Source organism: Epinephelus fuscoguttatus, linkage group LG16, assembly GCF_011397635.1.
Source record: "Epinephelus fuscoguttatus linkage group LG16, E.fuscoguttatus.final_Chr_v1".
NCBI classification, from domain to species: Eukaryota; Metazoa; Chordata; class Actinopteri; order Perciformes; family Serranidae; genus Epinephelus; species Epinephelus fuscoguttatus.
The window spans coordinates 4,707,509-4,723,135 of NC_064767.1; the positions used below are offsets into that span (position 1 = coordinate 4,707,509).

The 15,627-nt window shown below is 43.1% G+C and overlaps 1 protein-coding gene across 1 annotated transcript in view; it reads right to left on the reverse strand.

Annotated features, from left to right (window-relative positions):
• Positions 1–11,404, reverse strand: part of LOC125903350 (protein kinase C epsilon type-like) — a 117,298-nt gene extending 105,894 nt beyond the window's left edge. Inside the window, exon 1 of the mRNA XM_049600225.1 lies at positions 10,234–11,404. Coding sequence (XP_049456182.1) covers positions 10,234–10,581 — 348 coding nt within the window. The 5' untranslated portion in view covers positions 10,582–11,404. The remainder of the gene's footprint in view (positions 1–10,233) is intronic.
• Between the last annotated feature and the right edge of the window lie 4,223 nt (positions 11,405–15,627).

Genomic DNA, 15,627 nt, shown 5'->3' on the forward strand with positions numbered 1-15,627 from the left:
TCTTGTTTCCCGTTTTCCCGCCTCGCGTTTTAATGACAAGTTTGAACAAAGCGGCTGCCTACACATGACATCACCGCTCAGACGAGAGCAGAAATTCCTGAAAGATTTAGGAATCTGATCTACTTTTCATATCTCACTGGCACCAGTCACTCACTGCATTTTTCTGTCTTTCTCAAACTCTGCCAAAAGCTCCACATCTGACTGATGTTTGCTGGAGTCTGTGCAACTGGAAATCACACGAGCTCATTAGACGGACTGATCAAAGCTGCTTTTCTTTGTTTTTCATGATTCTTTGGATGATCGTAGCTATCAGCAGGCGTTGTCTTGGGGGGCCTCTGTGTTTTGTTTATTCATCCATTCTTTTTATGTCCCAGCTGACACTGGCTGAGAGGCGAGGTACACCCTGGACAAGTCGCCAGACTATCACAGGGCTGACACATTTCCCCCCTTTTCCACCAAAATTAGCACATGTACACAGGTTTTTTAAACACAGGAAAACCTGCTAAATATAGGCAATAGACTCCTTTCCAATAGCCAGTAGACCAGACCTGTGTGCTTGGCTCTGCATCTCCACTCTGTATGCCTTTCTGTGTGTGTGGGTTTTTTGGTGTATCATGTTCTACATCATGGACAGAAACAGGTTAGTAAATAGCAGAAAGCAGCATGGAGGCCTGTGAAAACTTGGTTACTTCTTTTTATATATCTCTTGCTTATTGAGTCTCTCTTCAAACTCGGTGCAGACTAACGCCAGAATTCCACTGGATGTGTGTCCGTTGCGAAACGGCTGCGCTGGTTGTCCACTGCGTGCTCCACCATCCATAAACACCCACCAGCTGTGTTTGCTGTGCGGAGCGGTGCAGCTTTGCTGGACAGCAGGAGTCACGAGGACACACGAGATCTCGCGAATTCACGCATAATCGCACAATATAACATGATGTAGTTTCTATAAACAGAACCACAAAACCAGAGGAGTAGTAGGAAGACATCTGGGTGCACCTCCATGATTAACATCTCCTCGTCCATGGTGTCAACGGGGTGAAATGACATCTGAAAACCTCTGACCTGTTGACTTCAGGCCTGCCTCCGCCCATTACGACGTTTTCAAGGTGTAGTGCAGGGAAATATGATCCACCGTGAACACTGTGTATTTTATTTTGAAAATTAACCGGATGTTTTATTTTGTTTCTGTGCTCGACTTCCTGCCCCGCACGATCTGCTCTGTGCTGAATTGCTGCGTTGTGCTCCGGCGTCCGGGAAAAATAGAAGTCCTGCGTATCTGTTGTGGAGGGCTCCGGAGCGCCGCAGTTGTGACGGAGCCGGAACGCAGCACAGCCACACACACATTGACTAGAATTGAAACGTATCGGCTCCGCTGCCGTTCCGGAGCACAGATGCAACCAACACGCATCTGGTGGAATTTGGGGGTAATTTTGATCGATGTTTGGGCGCTGCTTTGGCAGAGACAGGCTGTATTTTGTGGTGGCACGTCATTGCATCTCACCCGTTAAGGGGCTAAATTTAGCACATTCACCCAGGTATTGTGTTTCCATCACTGCTGATCGGAGCCAATAAACAACCGTGACTACCACAGAGTCATTCAACCTAGGGGTGAACACCGATTGTAACCTTTTGCATTTCATTTAAGAGCCTATGTTAGTGGGGTTTCTGTGCAGTGCAAAAGGGGCTACAGAGACAGACAGCCATTCACACTCACATTCATGTGGGAAGAAGCCCGAGAACCTGCAGAAAACCCATGCTAACATGGGGAGAACGTGCAAACTTCACACAGAAGGGATCCAGCCAACCGACGGGTTCAAACCCAGAAAACTCTTGCTGTGTCAGTGCTAACCACTGCTCCACCATGCCACCATAATGGTGGATTACTCTTTTGTTTGTCCTGTTTGGTTGTTGATTGCTACTATTACAGCTCTGTACATTTCGTCAGCCACAAAAATACACATCTCTAGATGTAGATTTCTCCACGTTGTTACCAGCTGCTTCTTCTGTTACGCATTTAATGCTATTCGACTACCAAGTCAAAGCCCGGAAATTAGAGCATGCGCAGTGTGCCTCGGCCAGTTTGATTCTGATTTACTGTATACATGCAGGAGTCACATTATCTGGGTGTGTTAGTCCAACTTTGAGAAATTCGATTTAGTACGATTTCAGTCAGACTTTGATGTTTACAAGTGTTTTAACAGTCTGGTTATAGTCTCAATAACACAAGAAATCAGTTTTCTCTAATGTCATGTAAACATACAGAATAAATCTCTAAATCATTTCAAGTCAACCTCCGGAGCATTTTTGCACAAGACGTTTAACAATCATTTTCATATCATAGCATATTGTTCTTCCCGCTAATAAATAATGGGCTCAAATTTCTGGGATGTGGATTCACTATTGTGTGTGTGTGTGTGTGTGTGTCTGTGGGTGTGCTTTGCTTAACTAACAATGTGACTGGCTTGGCTGGTATCATTTTCTGCTGAGGGTGATTGTCGACGGGTCGTGTACAGACTTGCAGGAGAACAGTGACATTCTGAGTTTTAGTTTCGAACATGGGTTTAAGGTTTCTGTTCACACGCTCTTGCTTGGGTCCAGACCTCAGAGTCCGCCCACTGCACATACTTAATTAATTTGTCTGTCATCGTAACAAAGAAGACTGACAGATGAAGATCCAATTTCTCAGACATCTTGCTCTTTTTCCTTTCAAGCTCAACACACTTATCGCCTGTGAAATGGCTGAAATGTGATCAACTGAGTGTTTCCTCACTAACATGACTTTATGGCCCTTTATGACACATTAAATGAAGAGAAGCATTTTCTGCAATCAGAAGAGAGCACACAGTGTGTTATGTGAAAGAAGGAGAGTGAGAACTCGTGCTACATGATAAATGAAACTTGATATAATAATGTGCTGACTAACTGTAAGCACGTTCCCTGTGGGAAAGTCTCTGTTCTGGATGACATGTTTTGTTGTCACAGACAGGTGGAAACTGCAACACTGTGCACAGCTCTCCTGGAAAAGCTCCAGAAATGAACTATAACTGAGTCACCTGTACTGAATATGATGTATTTTTACTTTCAATACAGAAGCATTTCCATACCGTCTCTCTAACTACTTCAAATCAATGTACTTATTCTGGTTTTTGGTCCGTGCTCTTGTGACTTTCTACACAACTTCATCATTCTCCTGAACAAACCAAATATTCCTTTGAGTCTCTCATATTTGCAAGGATGAAAAAAAAAGAAATTCTTTTGTATGGGAACTCACCAGACCCAAATCTGCAACCTAGCTCGAGCCCAAAAATAACAAATAAATCAGGCCTTGTGTTCAGGAGCGCTGTTTTACAGTCTGGTTTGGGGCCAAGCGATTCTTCATCAACCTAATGGTAACATTTAGCTAGTAAAGGTCTTCCATTCAAATTATCAAAGGAGCATTCTGTCAGCTCCTTTCACATTATCATATTGTCGGTTCAAAAATAAATTTTGGTGAAAGCCAACATCCTGAACCGACTGAGCAGAAGACTGATAGTCTGCGTGTACATCTAAGTAGAATGAGCTTTATATTTGGAAAGAATAACTGCTTTATTTGTTGACTTTGGCACAGACAGAGTCGGAGATGTTGAAGACCACATCCTACCAATCCAGTGAGATTTTGCTGAGGAGAGGTCAGAGGATGAAAGGAAGAAACTGAGACCAGACTCCAGAGACTGGATCCATACTGAACTGTGCGCTCTGCTACCAAACACTGCTCTCTCTCATGTATCCTCCTTTTGCCTCCGTTAACTCTAATATGTCTCATTCATTCTTTTCAGCAAGGTAAGCAAACTGAACTGAACTGTGAAGGGCAAAGCCAACTATCTTAAGAAAGAGCATCATATTGTGAAATGTTACATGTCTGAGCAAAGCCAACAGGGTTTCCAGAGTATAATATTCTACCAAATACTCACGGCCTGGCTTTGTGCCGACTGAATAAAGTGTGCAGTCAGACTGGTTAGCTTAGATATCAGTTGTAAGATGGAAGCACTATGAACACACCAATTATGGGGAGCTAGATGTCATTTACAAAATATTCTTGGATTTTAAAAACCTCACACAGAAGCACAGCAAACAGAGAACTGCTGTTTTCAAACCTTTCACAGGACAGTTCACCACAAAATCAAAAACATATTTTCCCTCTTACCTGTAGTGCTATTTATCAATCTATATCGTCTTGGCGTCAGGTGCCAAGTGTTGGAGATATAGACTGTAGAGATGTCTGCCTTCACTCCAATATAATGGGACTAGACGTCACTCGGCTTGTGACGCTCAAAGCGGCAAAAATTAATATCTGGAAAAACTCAACAGCAAGACTGTGTTGCTCAAAATAATCAACAGTCTATAACTGTCTATATTCCACAGGTATTATTCAACTTTTCAATGATATTCATACTAATTGGGCCCATTTCCACTCTTTCAACTATTCCTAATACTTCACCTCATTCTTATACATTCAAGCCAGCATTGCAGTGTAGCTGGCCTGACTTCAACTTTTCCTGCTTTATTTGTCCATGGTATTATTGTACGTGCACACCAAGAGCTGCAAAGCAGCCGAGGTCTCCCAAGCAGCACCGCTGTCCGAAATATTTTTGGCAGCTCAAGTTGCTCATGACGTCATACATTCGAACGTTGAATCATACTTGTCAATTTAAAGGAGCCGCAAAGCAGGTTACTAGCTGGAGCACAGCGCCTTTGCCGGCTGCCCAGCCCCAAAAGCTAGGCCACATGAGTAAAGAAATCGTCACATTCACATGGAGCAAGGGAGATTAGCATGCTGCGCGTTATGTATTCACCACCAGTTTAAAAAATTCTTTCTCAATATCAACTCACCAGGCATCAACTATTCAGGACACGGCCTCCCACCAGGGCTGTTAATGTTATTAGCACAAGCCTATGACATTTTACATTGTATAAATTAGCCTAGCAGCTAGCGATCTTTTCCTCTTCTCATATAAAACCAGGGACAACAGCAACATGTAACAAAGGTAAGGACGCATAATGTGGCTTCATTACAACTCACAACATTCACCGACTAAACAACTGTCTTATACTAAACACGTTTCCAAGCAAATACAACATGCTAACGTTGTTAGTGCCAGCCTATGGCATTTTACATTGTATAAATTAGCCTAGCGACAAGTGGAGATTTCCTCTGCTCATATGAAGCCAGGATAAATCCTGAAGTATAAATCCCTGAAGAATAAATCACACACAGGACTTAAAATGCTATTTTAGTGGAGGCTTTATTGTCTTCACAATTTATTGTTTCTTATCTGTGAAATAAATGGGAAATGGTGTCAGCTTACAGAAACAGACAGGAGGTCTGCGTCACCATGACGCTTAGCGCGAGGAGTTCAACTTTATGTCAACAACGGGGGTGTTTTGAAAACACAGGTAACTTAGCCTGTCCCCCCGCCGCAGGAAATAATGGATTAATCCTGGAAAGCTGTTAATGTAGCACTTTGCTCCTTATGAAAGTAACATGGCGATTATTCGACCAATGAGAATTTGGTCGGACGAGAGCATAGCGACCAAATAATCGACTAGTCGACCAGGAGACTACAGCCCTACTTCCCACGCCTGCTCCTTTTGATTTCGGCCCCTATAAACAGGCTTGAATCATAAAGGACTCGGTGTCCAGCTACAGCAGTGATTAGCTTCTCTCTCATTTTGAAGTAGGAACAAATGTGTGGTAGGAACTAAAGTTTCCGAGGATGTTCTCTGGGTTCCACACAAGCGGTGGACATCTACTTTTCGATTGGTGGCTGGTCATTTGCACCCAAAATGTGTCATAGCTAATTTGCATAAAGTTCACGACTCCCCAACTTTCATCTGACGCTCTGGTCGCCAAACCGTGGATGCTTTGCAGCTTTTTCAGCTTTTGCAGCCATGGTCGCCGGTGCCCATTGAAAATGAATTGAATCGGTCGCCTTTGCAGCTTTTGCAGCTCTTGGTGTGCACGTACAGTTAGGGACGTACAATATTGGATTTTTTGCAGATACGCCGACATATAACAATTTATTTGGCTGATAACTGACACCTGATGGAATTAACATCATATTATTCATGCATACGCTTAATGTGACGGCCCACCAGCTGATGGAGACATGAAATACAATACATTTCAATGTTTGTAATATTCATTCATTGTGCAAAATAAGAACAAGCACGGTGGTGGATTCTTATAGTTCATTTTAATGTCGATATTGGCCGATACCGATGACATGCGGTGCTGATGTTATCATGCATCTCTAGCTGGTGTTTTCAGAAACCTCTACTAACCTATAATACAGTATATGTGCACTGCTTTGTGAGATGGATTTGAGGCTTTAACAGCCTCTGCAACTGCTCTGCTCGCTCATGAAGGTGATGAAAACCCAGTCCACGACAGGCTTTTCTCAGAAGCTTACGCTGACATTTCTCAATGGGAAACTACACAAACTGTTTGGTTCCCTAAAGGTGATGTCAAGTGTTTCTTTGTCTGAGATGACATAATACATGACACAGCATAAGTCAAGACATGTCCAAACCTAGAGTGCCCATGGGTGCGCCTTAAAACGTGCTCCTCCAAAAGCACATGGTGCAAAGCTCTGAGGAGACAGGTTATGAAATATATTTCATTCCAGTGAATGACAAGGGATTAGATAATGATCTTCTGACTCTAAATCAATTAGAAGCCTTTAAACACTCCAGGCAGGTGCTGACTCAGGGATCTGAACTCGACACACTGCCCCCTTTGTTTTTCACAAGAACTAGTAAAAAGATTCACAAGGTTTTGTGCTAATACCGTTAAGAAATATAACATGTACAACAAGATAAATAAACCCAACGAAACATAAAGTAAGAGTCACTTTCATTTCCTTCCAGTATCTTTAGCTAAGAACCGAAACTTAATTGTCAAAACGTGAAACATCACACAGCTCCTGCAGCCTCAAAGGTCTCCCAGTGTACGTTTTTAAAGACCTCCACCATCAGGAATATGCTGGAGCTGTACTTCCTTTTCTCCATCCTGTCCTCCTCCTGTTTCATCCTCTGCCTCTCTTTCATCTCATCCTCTCCCCGTCTCTCTCTGTCTCTAATGGACCTGATGGCCTCATCAATAATACACTCAAACATCCGTCTGCTTCAGCAGCTTCAGACAACAATGAACAGGTCCTTCAAGCTGCTGTGTGTGTGTATCATGCATGTGGCCAGACCACACCCTCCCTCGCCTCTTTTGTAGCTCTGCTGTGGGTCACTGGTTCATCTAACAAGAGCACAACAAAGGTAACAGGATCCATACTGTCAGTGCGGGTGCAGCGACTTGTGTTGTGCATCTCGCATCACGTTTGCTTTGCAGAAATCCTGTAAAATGTTAAATACCACTGGTTTTCACAGTTCAATAAACCCAACATATGTGTCTGTATCAGGCACACCTGATGCAGCATGTTAGCATCACAGCGCACAACTCAGGTTTCCCTCTTCATTGTTTCTCTGCGTTACAGGGGAGCAAAACATCTGTGGAGAGGGTGAATAATGGACTTCACATGGATGACAATGTTGCTGCGTGTCTGCTGAATGTGTAAATAGATAACTGTTTGCTCACATGATCGCTTCAACTATTTTATGAGGTGATAATCAGTCAGTCAGGGCTGTGTTTTCAGTTTGCTCCACTGTGGTCCAACATGAATCAATGCCTCTTTAAAGACGCATGTTCCCCTTAGTTAGGCATAATGATGAGACACTCATCTTAAATGTTTTGATCTGTGGATTAAATAAAGTCATTACTATGAGATATGACGACGACTGAGATGTAATTATGTCTTAATCAGTCAAAACAATGTGTGTGATAGCTCATGAAAATTGCTTGTTGTGACCATTCCTAACATTTTTAGCTTTTCTTCCAGCAGGAATGAGATACCATGCACAACTTTTATTTACGTATGTTTTTGTATGCAGGATTTTTTTTGCAGTGCTCACTTATCGATAAGTCAATCCACAGCAAATGAATCTACAATATTGGTAAGTAAGTGATCGTTCATCGAGCTAAAATGTCAAACATTCAGTGGTTCGAGCTCCTCAGAGGCTGGATTAAGTGAAACAGACCTGGGGCAAAAATTAATCTTCTTGAGCGACTCTTTTTAGTGTCTCGTATGTACCAGGTCGGCCTGTCAAACGTCCCGACTGTATCTTAACATAGTGCAGACACGCCACTAAATGATCAAGCAAGAACCAAATCAAACTTGAGTTGAGACCTCCGTCAGCCAAGGCCAGTGGTGCATTCGTGCCCTCCTCAGATGGTTGTTCTTTTGACTTTGGTGTGTTCATCTTGCAGAATATCAGTAGCAGGATCACACCTCAAATGTGTCACTTCCTGCTTAAATACCCACCTAACCCACTCCTGTTCCCCTCCCTCCCTACATAGAGTCCTGTGGGGATTCATCATGCCTGGGAGCTACAGCAGTTTCCCTGTTGTAGCTCCTCCACTACATCTTCAACAAAGTGAATAAGCTATGCAGGCCAAGCCTCGCACATCAGTCACATTTATCTTGTATAAAACTGTTAAACGCAGCTTGTTGATGCCGTGGGCCTTGCTAGTGAACTTTTAGCTGTCATGTGGAAACAACATGGACGTAAACGTATACATGCTGACTGGTAATGCCTCGAAGAGAAGTTTGTGGGGAGGACAAGACTCGTGTCGAACGTGCATGTGCTATAACGAACTGAAACAGAGAAACTGATGCCACGTCAAAACGTGAAAGGTTCTATATATTTACAACACGAACAAACTGTAAAAAGAATCTGTCTGCTCATCACTATTCTGTCTTTAAATATGTGCACCGCAAATCACAGGGACTCACTTACCATCACTAGAGGACATTTACAGAACTCAATGTCTGGTCACAAACATCAGTAGAGACTCATGTCACCCAGGTCACCACCTGTTCACCCTGCTGCCCTTTAGAAGGTGCTACAGGTCCCTAAAAGCTCTCACTGCCAGATTCCTCAAGTGCCATTAAAGAATTAAACTGTAAATAATCACACTGTCAGATATGTGCAATGACAACTTTAGAGAAAATCCTGCATATGTGCAATATTTCATGATGAAATGCAGTATGTTTTGATACTCAGTTCTTATAGTTAAGTTTCTGTATGTTCCCTTAGAGACACCTAACTCTGTTGTGCAGCTGTGCACTGACAATAAAGCCACTGAACTTAACCATCAATCATAACTAAGATGGGTCCTGTATTATCAGCTAATCTTGTGGCCCTGCCTTATAGTGTCAAAAGGTAGTGTTATCCTCCTGAGACCCTGCGCTCCTCATATGAGGACATCACATGTTGGGTTTCCTGCACCTTGTACTGTGTTCTGCTTGACTCAGACCTGTTGTCCTCATGTGTGGACACTTTGATGCTCAGGCTGCAGCTGATCCCGACACAAAAGTGGACAAGGTACAAAACCTGATCAAATTTTATGGTTGTAACTTGTTTATTTGTGCTGAATAGCATCTGTCGGCATAAATGTGTAACCAATTTTGGCGGCTTGTTTGAGGACACTAGGACTTCATCATATTTATCAAAGCATTTCACAGAGCAGAGGAAATTTAATAAAAATAAAAAAGTCTTTTAGATATGTTGCAGTACTTGCAATTTTGTTTCTGCACAGCCATGAACAGTTTTAGACTTGAACAGTGACCTCTGACCTGTAGTTACAACACATGAAACAACTGTTGCATCATTTGTCATTTGTTTTTGCACAACAGTGTTCAGGTACTAAAATTAAACCGTTTTCTAATTTATTACACACTTGTAACTATCAAAAATAAACCAAACATCCCCATATGAGGACATCTATTTATTTATTTATTTTTTTTCAAAAAGTACTTAGTGGTCAAAGACACTGCTCAGTTTTAGTAATTATTTCCAAATAGATAGATTAATTAAATTAAAAATGCGTGCCAAACAAAAGCAGGGGTCTCAGGAGGTGAATATTCTGGATAGCTCAGGTGGTGTTTTCTCAGTTTGAAATCATCATTAATAAATTTGGGTTTTGCACTTTTGAATAAAAGAAGTTAATTAGTTAATCAGTTAATTAAAAAAGGGCCATAGAGACAAATATCTGCTGCATCCCTCATTAATGCACCTTTAACCAGCTGTGGCTCTGAGCCCAGGTGTGTGTGCACGTCTCATCAGTGTCTCATCAGTGTGTCTCACCCAGTCCTCGAAGTGCTTGCTGCCGTTGTGCAGGATGTCCTCGAACTGGATGATGCAGTTGGCCACGAAGTCGTCGTATCCGATGGGCGCGTCGTGGAACACGGAGAGCTCGATCCTGCGGCCGTCGTGCACCTCCGTGGTGAACTCATCGTTCCACGCGGGGCTGTTGGTCTTCTGCTTGGTGGAGGTCTGGCCCACGCGGGAGTCGTCCACGTTCAGGGCGATGTACGTGTCCAGGAGGAAGGTCTGGGTCTTGGGGCCGACGGCGTGACGCAGGGACCATGCCGTCGGTTTGAGGTCCAGAGCCTCGCGGATCTTGATCTTCAGCTGCCCATTGAAGATCACCATGGCGCTGTGCGGTGCCAACACTTGATACGTGACGTGTTTACAGTCAAAGCACCACACCTTTCTCCTCAAACACTTCCAGAAACAATTAACTCCTAACGGTTCAACCGGTGGTCCTGCAGCCAGACACTGTAAATCCTCCCAAATATGACGGAGCTGTGAAGCCTCTTAAAATGTTTTGCTCTCAATCAGCTCTCTGGGTTTCCTCTAAGACGTCTGCAGAACCCGAAAATGCTACAAATATCCCAAAATCTGAAGTGCAGCAGCGGAGGGGAGTCTTCCTCAGAAGTGCGCGGAAGAAACATGAACCAAGAGCCGCGACAGAGCAAAGAAGAGACGTGCAGAGGCCCCAGATGTGACTCGCTCTGACATGTTGCTGTTAAAACCCTCCGTTAGCTGTAGCAGGACACCCTGGGAGCACCGGCCCGTGTTGCATTGCACCGAGAGGGAGGTGAAGGAGGCTCCAGCCGCCGCGGCGCATCGGGGATGTTGGAGCCGGACCGCTGCGACCAGACAGCGGCTGGTAGCGTCAAGAGCCGCAGCAGAGGCGGAGAGGAGGAGGAGGAGGAGGAGGAGAGGAGGGAGGGGGCAGGTCCAGGAGGCGGTGGGTTGGTTGGTAGGTACACAGGGGCTCCTGCACGGCCTGCTCTCAGCCACTGCTGTTGATTCTAACTTCCCGTGGACATACCTCTGGCTGGCTGCCTCCCACCCTCCGACACCGCTCTCTGTCTCTCTCTCTCTGCTGCAGGAAATGCGAAAACACGTCAGAATTCTCCTCCGAGCCTGGTGTGACAGACAGACAGACAGACAGACGGGGGAGTGCGACGCAAACCAGACTAGGGAGGTAGTAAGGAGCAGCAGCAGGGCTGGGAGATGACAGGAGAGGAGGAAGAGGAGGAGGAGGAGGAGGAGGGCAGGCTGGGTGAATATAAGAGAAAGTGGCGACATTAAATGCTTTACATTCCACCAAGGTGCCCTTGAGCAAGGCTGCTGTTATCCCCCCAGGTGTTGCACACCTCTGCAGCTCCCAGCTGTGCAAAATAAACTGTGCAGAATGCAGGAAAACAGGTGTGAGCTGCAGGGTTTCTGCACTGTCTGCACCATGAAGCTCCTTCATAAATAGCCTATAATAAATGTCAAGTGACACTCCATCAAAGATGAAACCTTAGGGGATGGATGTGAGGATATGTGAGCGGTGCATGGGTCCCTGTAGTGCATGGATTATTACGACCTCAGTCAAGTATTCCTCTTTAGGCATGACAAAAAAACTAAAAAAAAATATAAACCAGTCAAAACTGATATATCCTCCTGAGATCCAATTTTTATTTTCTCTGAGCTATTTGGGAATATAGGACCTGATAAGTATGAAAAATAAAGCATTGTCTCTGAACCGTAAGCATTCTTGTAACTGTACGGGTCAGAGGTCACTGTTCATGTCTAAAACTGTTCATTTCAACACCTGAACATGGCTGTGCAAAAACAAAATTGCAAGTAATTCAACATATCTAAAAGACTTTTCTTATTTTTAATAAATATCCCTGCTCCATACTCTGTGAAATGCTGGGATAATATGATAATAAAGTCCAAATGTCTTCAAACGAGCACTTACTAATTAACAGCATTTTAGCTTGTTGCTGTTGCTAAAATTGGTCAAACGTGTTGCCGTATCAAACTACAGATGCTATTCAGCACAAATAAACAAGTTACAACCATAACATTTGATCAGGTTTTGTACCTTGTCCACTTTTGTGTCAGGATCAGCTGCAGCCTGAGCATCAAAGTGTCCACACACGAGGCCAGCAGGTCTGAGTTAAGCAGAATGCAGTACAAGGTGCAGGAAACCCAAAATGTTATGTCCTCATATGAGGAGCGCAGGGTCTCAGGAGGAAATATCATGTGAAACTATAAAAAATTTCATGCTGTCACATTGTTTAAACGCATTGTGATGCTGTTCAATGCCATGCAAAACGATGAACTTTGCTCCTGACTCCTCAGCTTCTCTTCTCCCTCATTCAGCTCCTTCCTCTTCACTCCTCAGACCCTCACACACCTCCTACTGTTGAACTACATCATTTTTCCAATAACATTTTCTGCAAAAAATAACAAAAATATTGTCAAAATATTATTTCTGTTACACAAACTGTACATTACCTTCTAATAACATAAATCAATTGATTTGCAGATGAAGTATTTTCAAGAACCACAAAGTTGCAGTAACGCTTTTAAGACCCTGTGTCCTCATACGGGGAAATCACATTCTGAGTTTGCTTGACCTTATACTTTGTTCTGCTTATCTTAGACCTGCTGTCCTCGTTTGTGGACATGTTTATGTGCCATCTAGTGGCAGTAAGACCACAATACACTTGCCATCTCTGCTAAGTCAGTCTGCAGCCGATCCCGACACAAAAGTAGACGAGGTACAAAACCCGATCAGATTTTATGGTTGAAACTTGTTTATTTATGCTTATTAATGTTTGTAGTTTTATCTCGTGCACAACTTTGACCAATTTTAGCAACAGTTACAAGCTAAGACACTGTTCATTAGGAAGCACTCATTTGAGGACACTGGGACTTTACTGTCATCTCGTGATGACACGCAGCAAAGGGCCGTGGGTAAGAATCAAATCCACTGCTGCTGTGACAAGGACACAGCCTTTGTACTTGGGGCGCTTGCTCTACCAGGTGAGCTAGTCGACACCCCAAGTCAATTTTGTGATCTTAGAGGGCAGACATATTAAATACACCTTAACTTGAATGTTTATCCTTCCTGTATAAGGGAGGAGTGATGAGCATAAACAGCACTGAGGGCTTGAATTTGGTCCACCAGAGATAAAACTCCCTGTTTTGTTTACTATGTTGAAGTCACTCATCCATAGGTTGTTCATGAGGCAGGGGAGGGGTGGTGCAAAGAGGGGGAGGCATTTGAAATAATTTCAGCATGTGAAATAATCCAACTGTCTCAGAATCACAATTTATTAGTAACACTAGCGATTCAGTCCTCCTGGACCTTCATCAAGAGGGTTCCACACCATTATTTCCAACACTGAGCTTCAATAGAAACTGCTCCACCCATCTCATAGGTGAACACAGGTGTCAGGGAATTATTTTATTATTTTACCACCAGTTTTTAAAGAAAACATCTTTAATAAAAAATCCCCAAAATATTCTTAAAATTAATTTAGAATTGTGACACACAGTTTTTCTCACATGTCTGCCTATTTTTGTTTTTAGTATTGTTAACTTTCTTTTAGTCAGTTTGTCTCAGCATTGTCTTCTGTCTAACTGTACAACGGTGTAGCCTCTTCAGTCCTTGTATCCTATTTTTCAGTTTTCATATAGCCATGTGATATGCCCTATTTGATCCAAAATGTAACCATTTATCACAGCCACAAACTATAAAAACTGAAATTGTTGTCGGTTTTCAAATTTCTGCCAGTCCTTGGACGCATCATGTGCAAGGACTGTTCCTGTCAGAAAAAGAACACCCAAGTCTGAGCTTGAGATAGTAATATTTTATTGAAATGACTTTATTCTACGTGCCATTTAAAATTTTGCCAAATACAAACCATTTGCATGAGCTAACCAGCGTGCACAAGAATGAAAAACAGAGGCTTTTATCAAATCCAGGATTTCATCTTCAACTTTTAACGTTAATTTTCAAACATCAAGTTAAGTATTCAAAATCTAATGACTAATAGATGTTGGAGGGTGTGTGTGTGTGCATTTCCTCTCAGTCACTCAGGGAGGCTCAAGGGAAAATATTTGTAGCTTCAGGGAGGGTAAATAAAAACCACCCCAAGCACCTCCCTCCTCTGATAAATAGAGGACAGTCCCTCACATAAAATTATGATGTCATTCTTTTTGTGTGTACTCACAAACTCACACAGATTGTGTTGCAAGACGGGAATCTTTACCATTTATCATTTCGCAAATGTTGAAAGATAATGTCTTGAGGCTCCACGTCCACCTCAAGCTCCACTGTAAAACCACTGTTTTGAAAGGGGCCAAACAGCATGTGACACAGCAGATACGAGGGGAATCTGATTTTCCGCATTTTTCCAAACAGACAGATGCTTTATGTAGCCTCTGGAAACACTGTATGCATGAAGCTGCTTCTCCAGAGACACACACGGCAAAATGTGGGTTTATTTGTTCAGTCAGTCTTAGCTGCAGCAATATTAGATGAACGGTCAGACATCTGCTTGTTGTTACAGTAAATAGTGCTGTGTGATCAGACTGCCTGTGTGTACAGCAGTAGTGACATTAGAGTGGGAACATACTGTGCCTGACAGACAGTACAAGGCCAACGGCAGTTCACACGAAAAAGGGAACAGCGCATTTATCTGCACAGATAGCATTCTGACATTATTGGCATTCAGGCGGTGTGCAGCACAGAGGAAACAGCAGCCTGGCAATTCAGCAGCACATCATGGACAGAGTGTAGTGGAGATACTCTGTCTCCTGATTCAACCTCAAAACCTGACTGTATACAGTATTTATTCATTCATGATTACAAAACATGTCTTGCATTATATTTTCCTTGAATCTCCCACACCGTGACATGCTGCTGACACATAAGGTGTGACTCAAAATACAAATATATTACTACAAATTAGACACTTAAAAACAAAACTAAAGAGAGTATTGATGCCAGATGTAATAACCGTGTGAGAGAGAAACACTAAACATTATGCTAGGCAGCTGCCAGGATGACTGTGAGGTCACATCCAGTAGTTACTGTACCTTTCGGCACAGTTAAACCTCAAACACTGCTGACCCCTCCTGGTGACTGTTTGCAATCTCAAGCTCAAACCAACCTCTGCAGCAGCTGCAAAACAATATGATGAGGTTTGGTTCAAAAGGCAGTTTCACATTTCAGTGATGTGAAAAAACAGAACCATACTACAACAAAAATGTCATCGCCCAGAGTTGCATGAGATCACAAGAAAGGGAAAAGTACAGGAGTCACATTAGGCCCCAGATCACACACAAAAGCTTGCTATTGTTGCCAGGCAACCACCCCATCACCTTCTTACACTAACCTTCCCG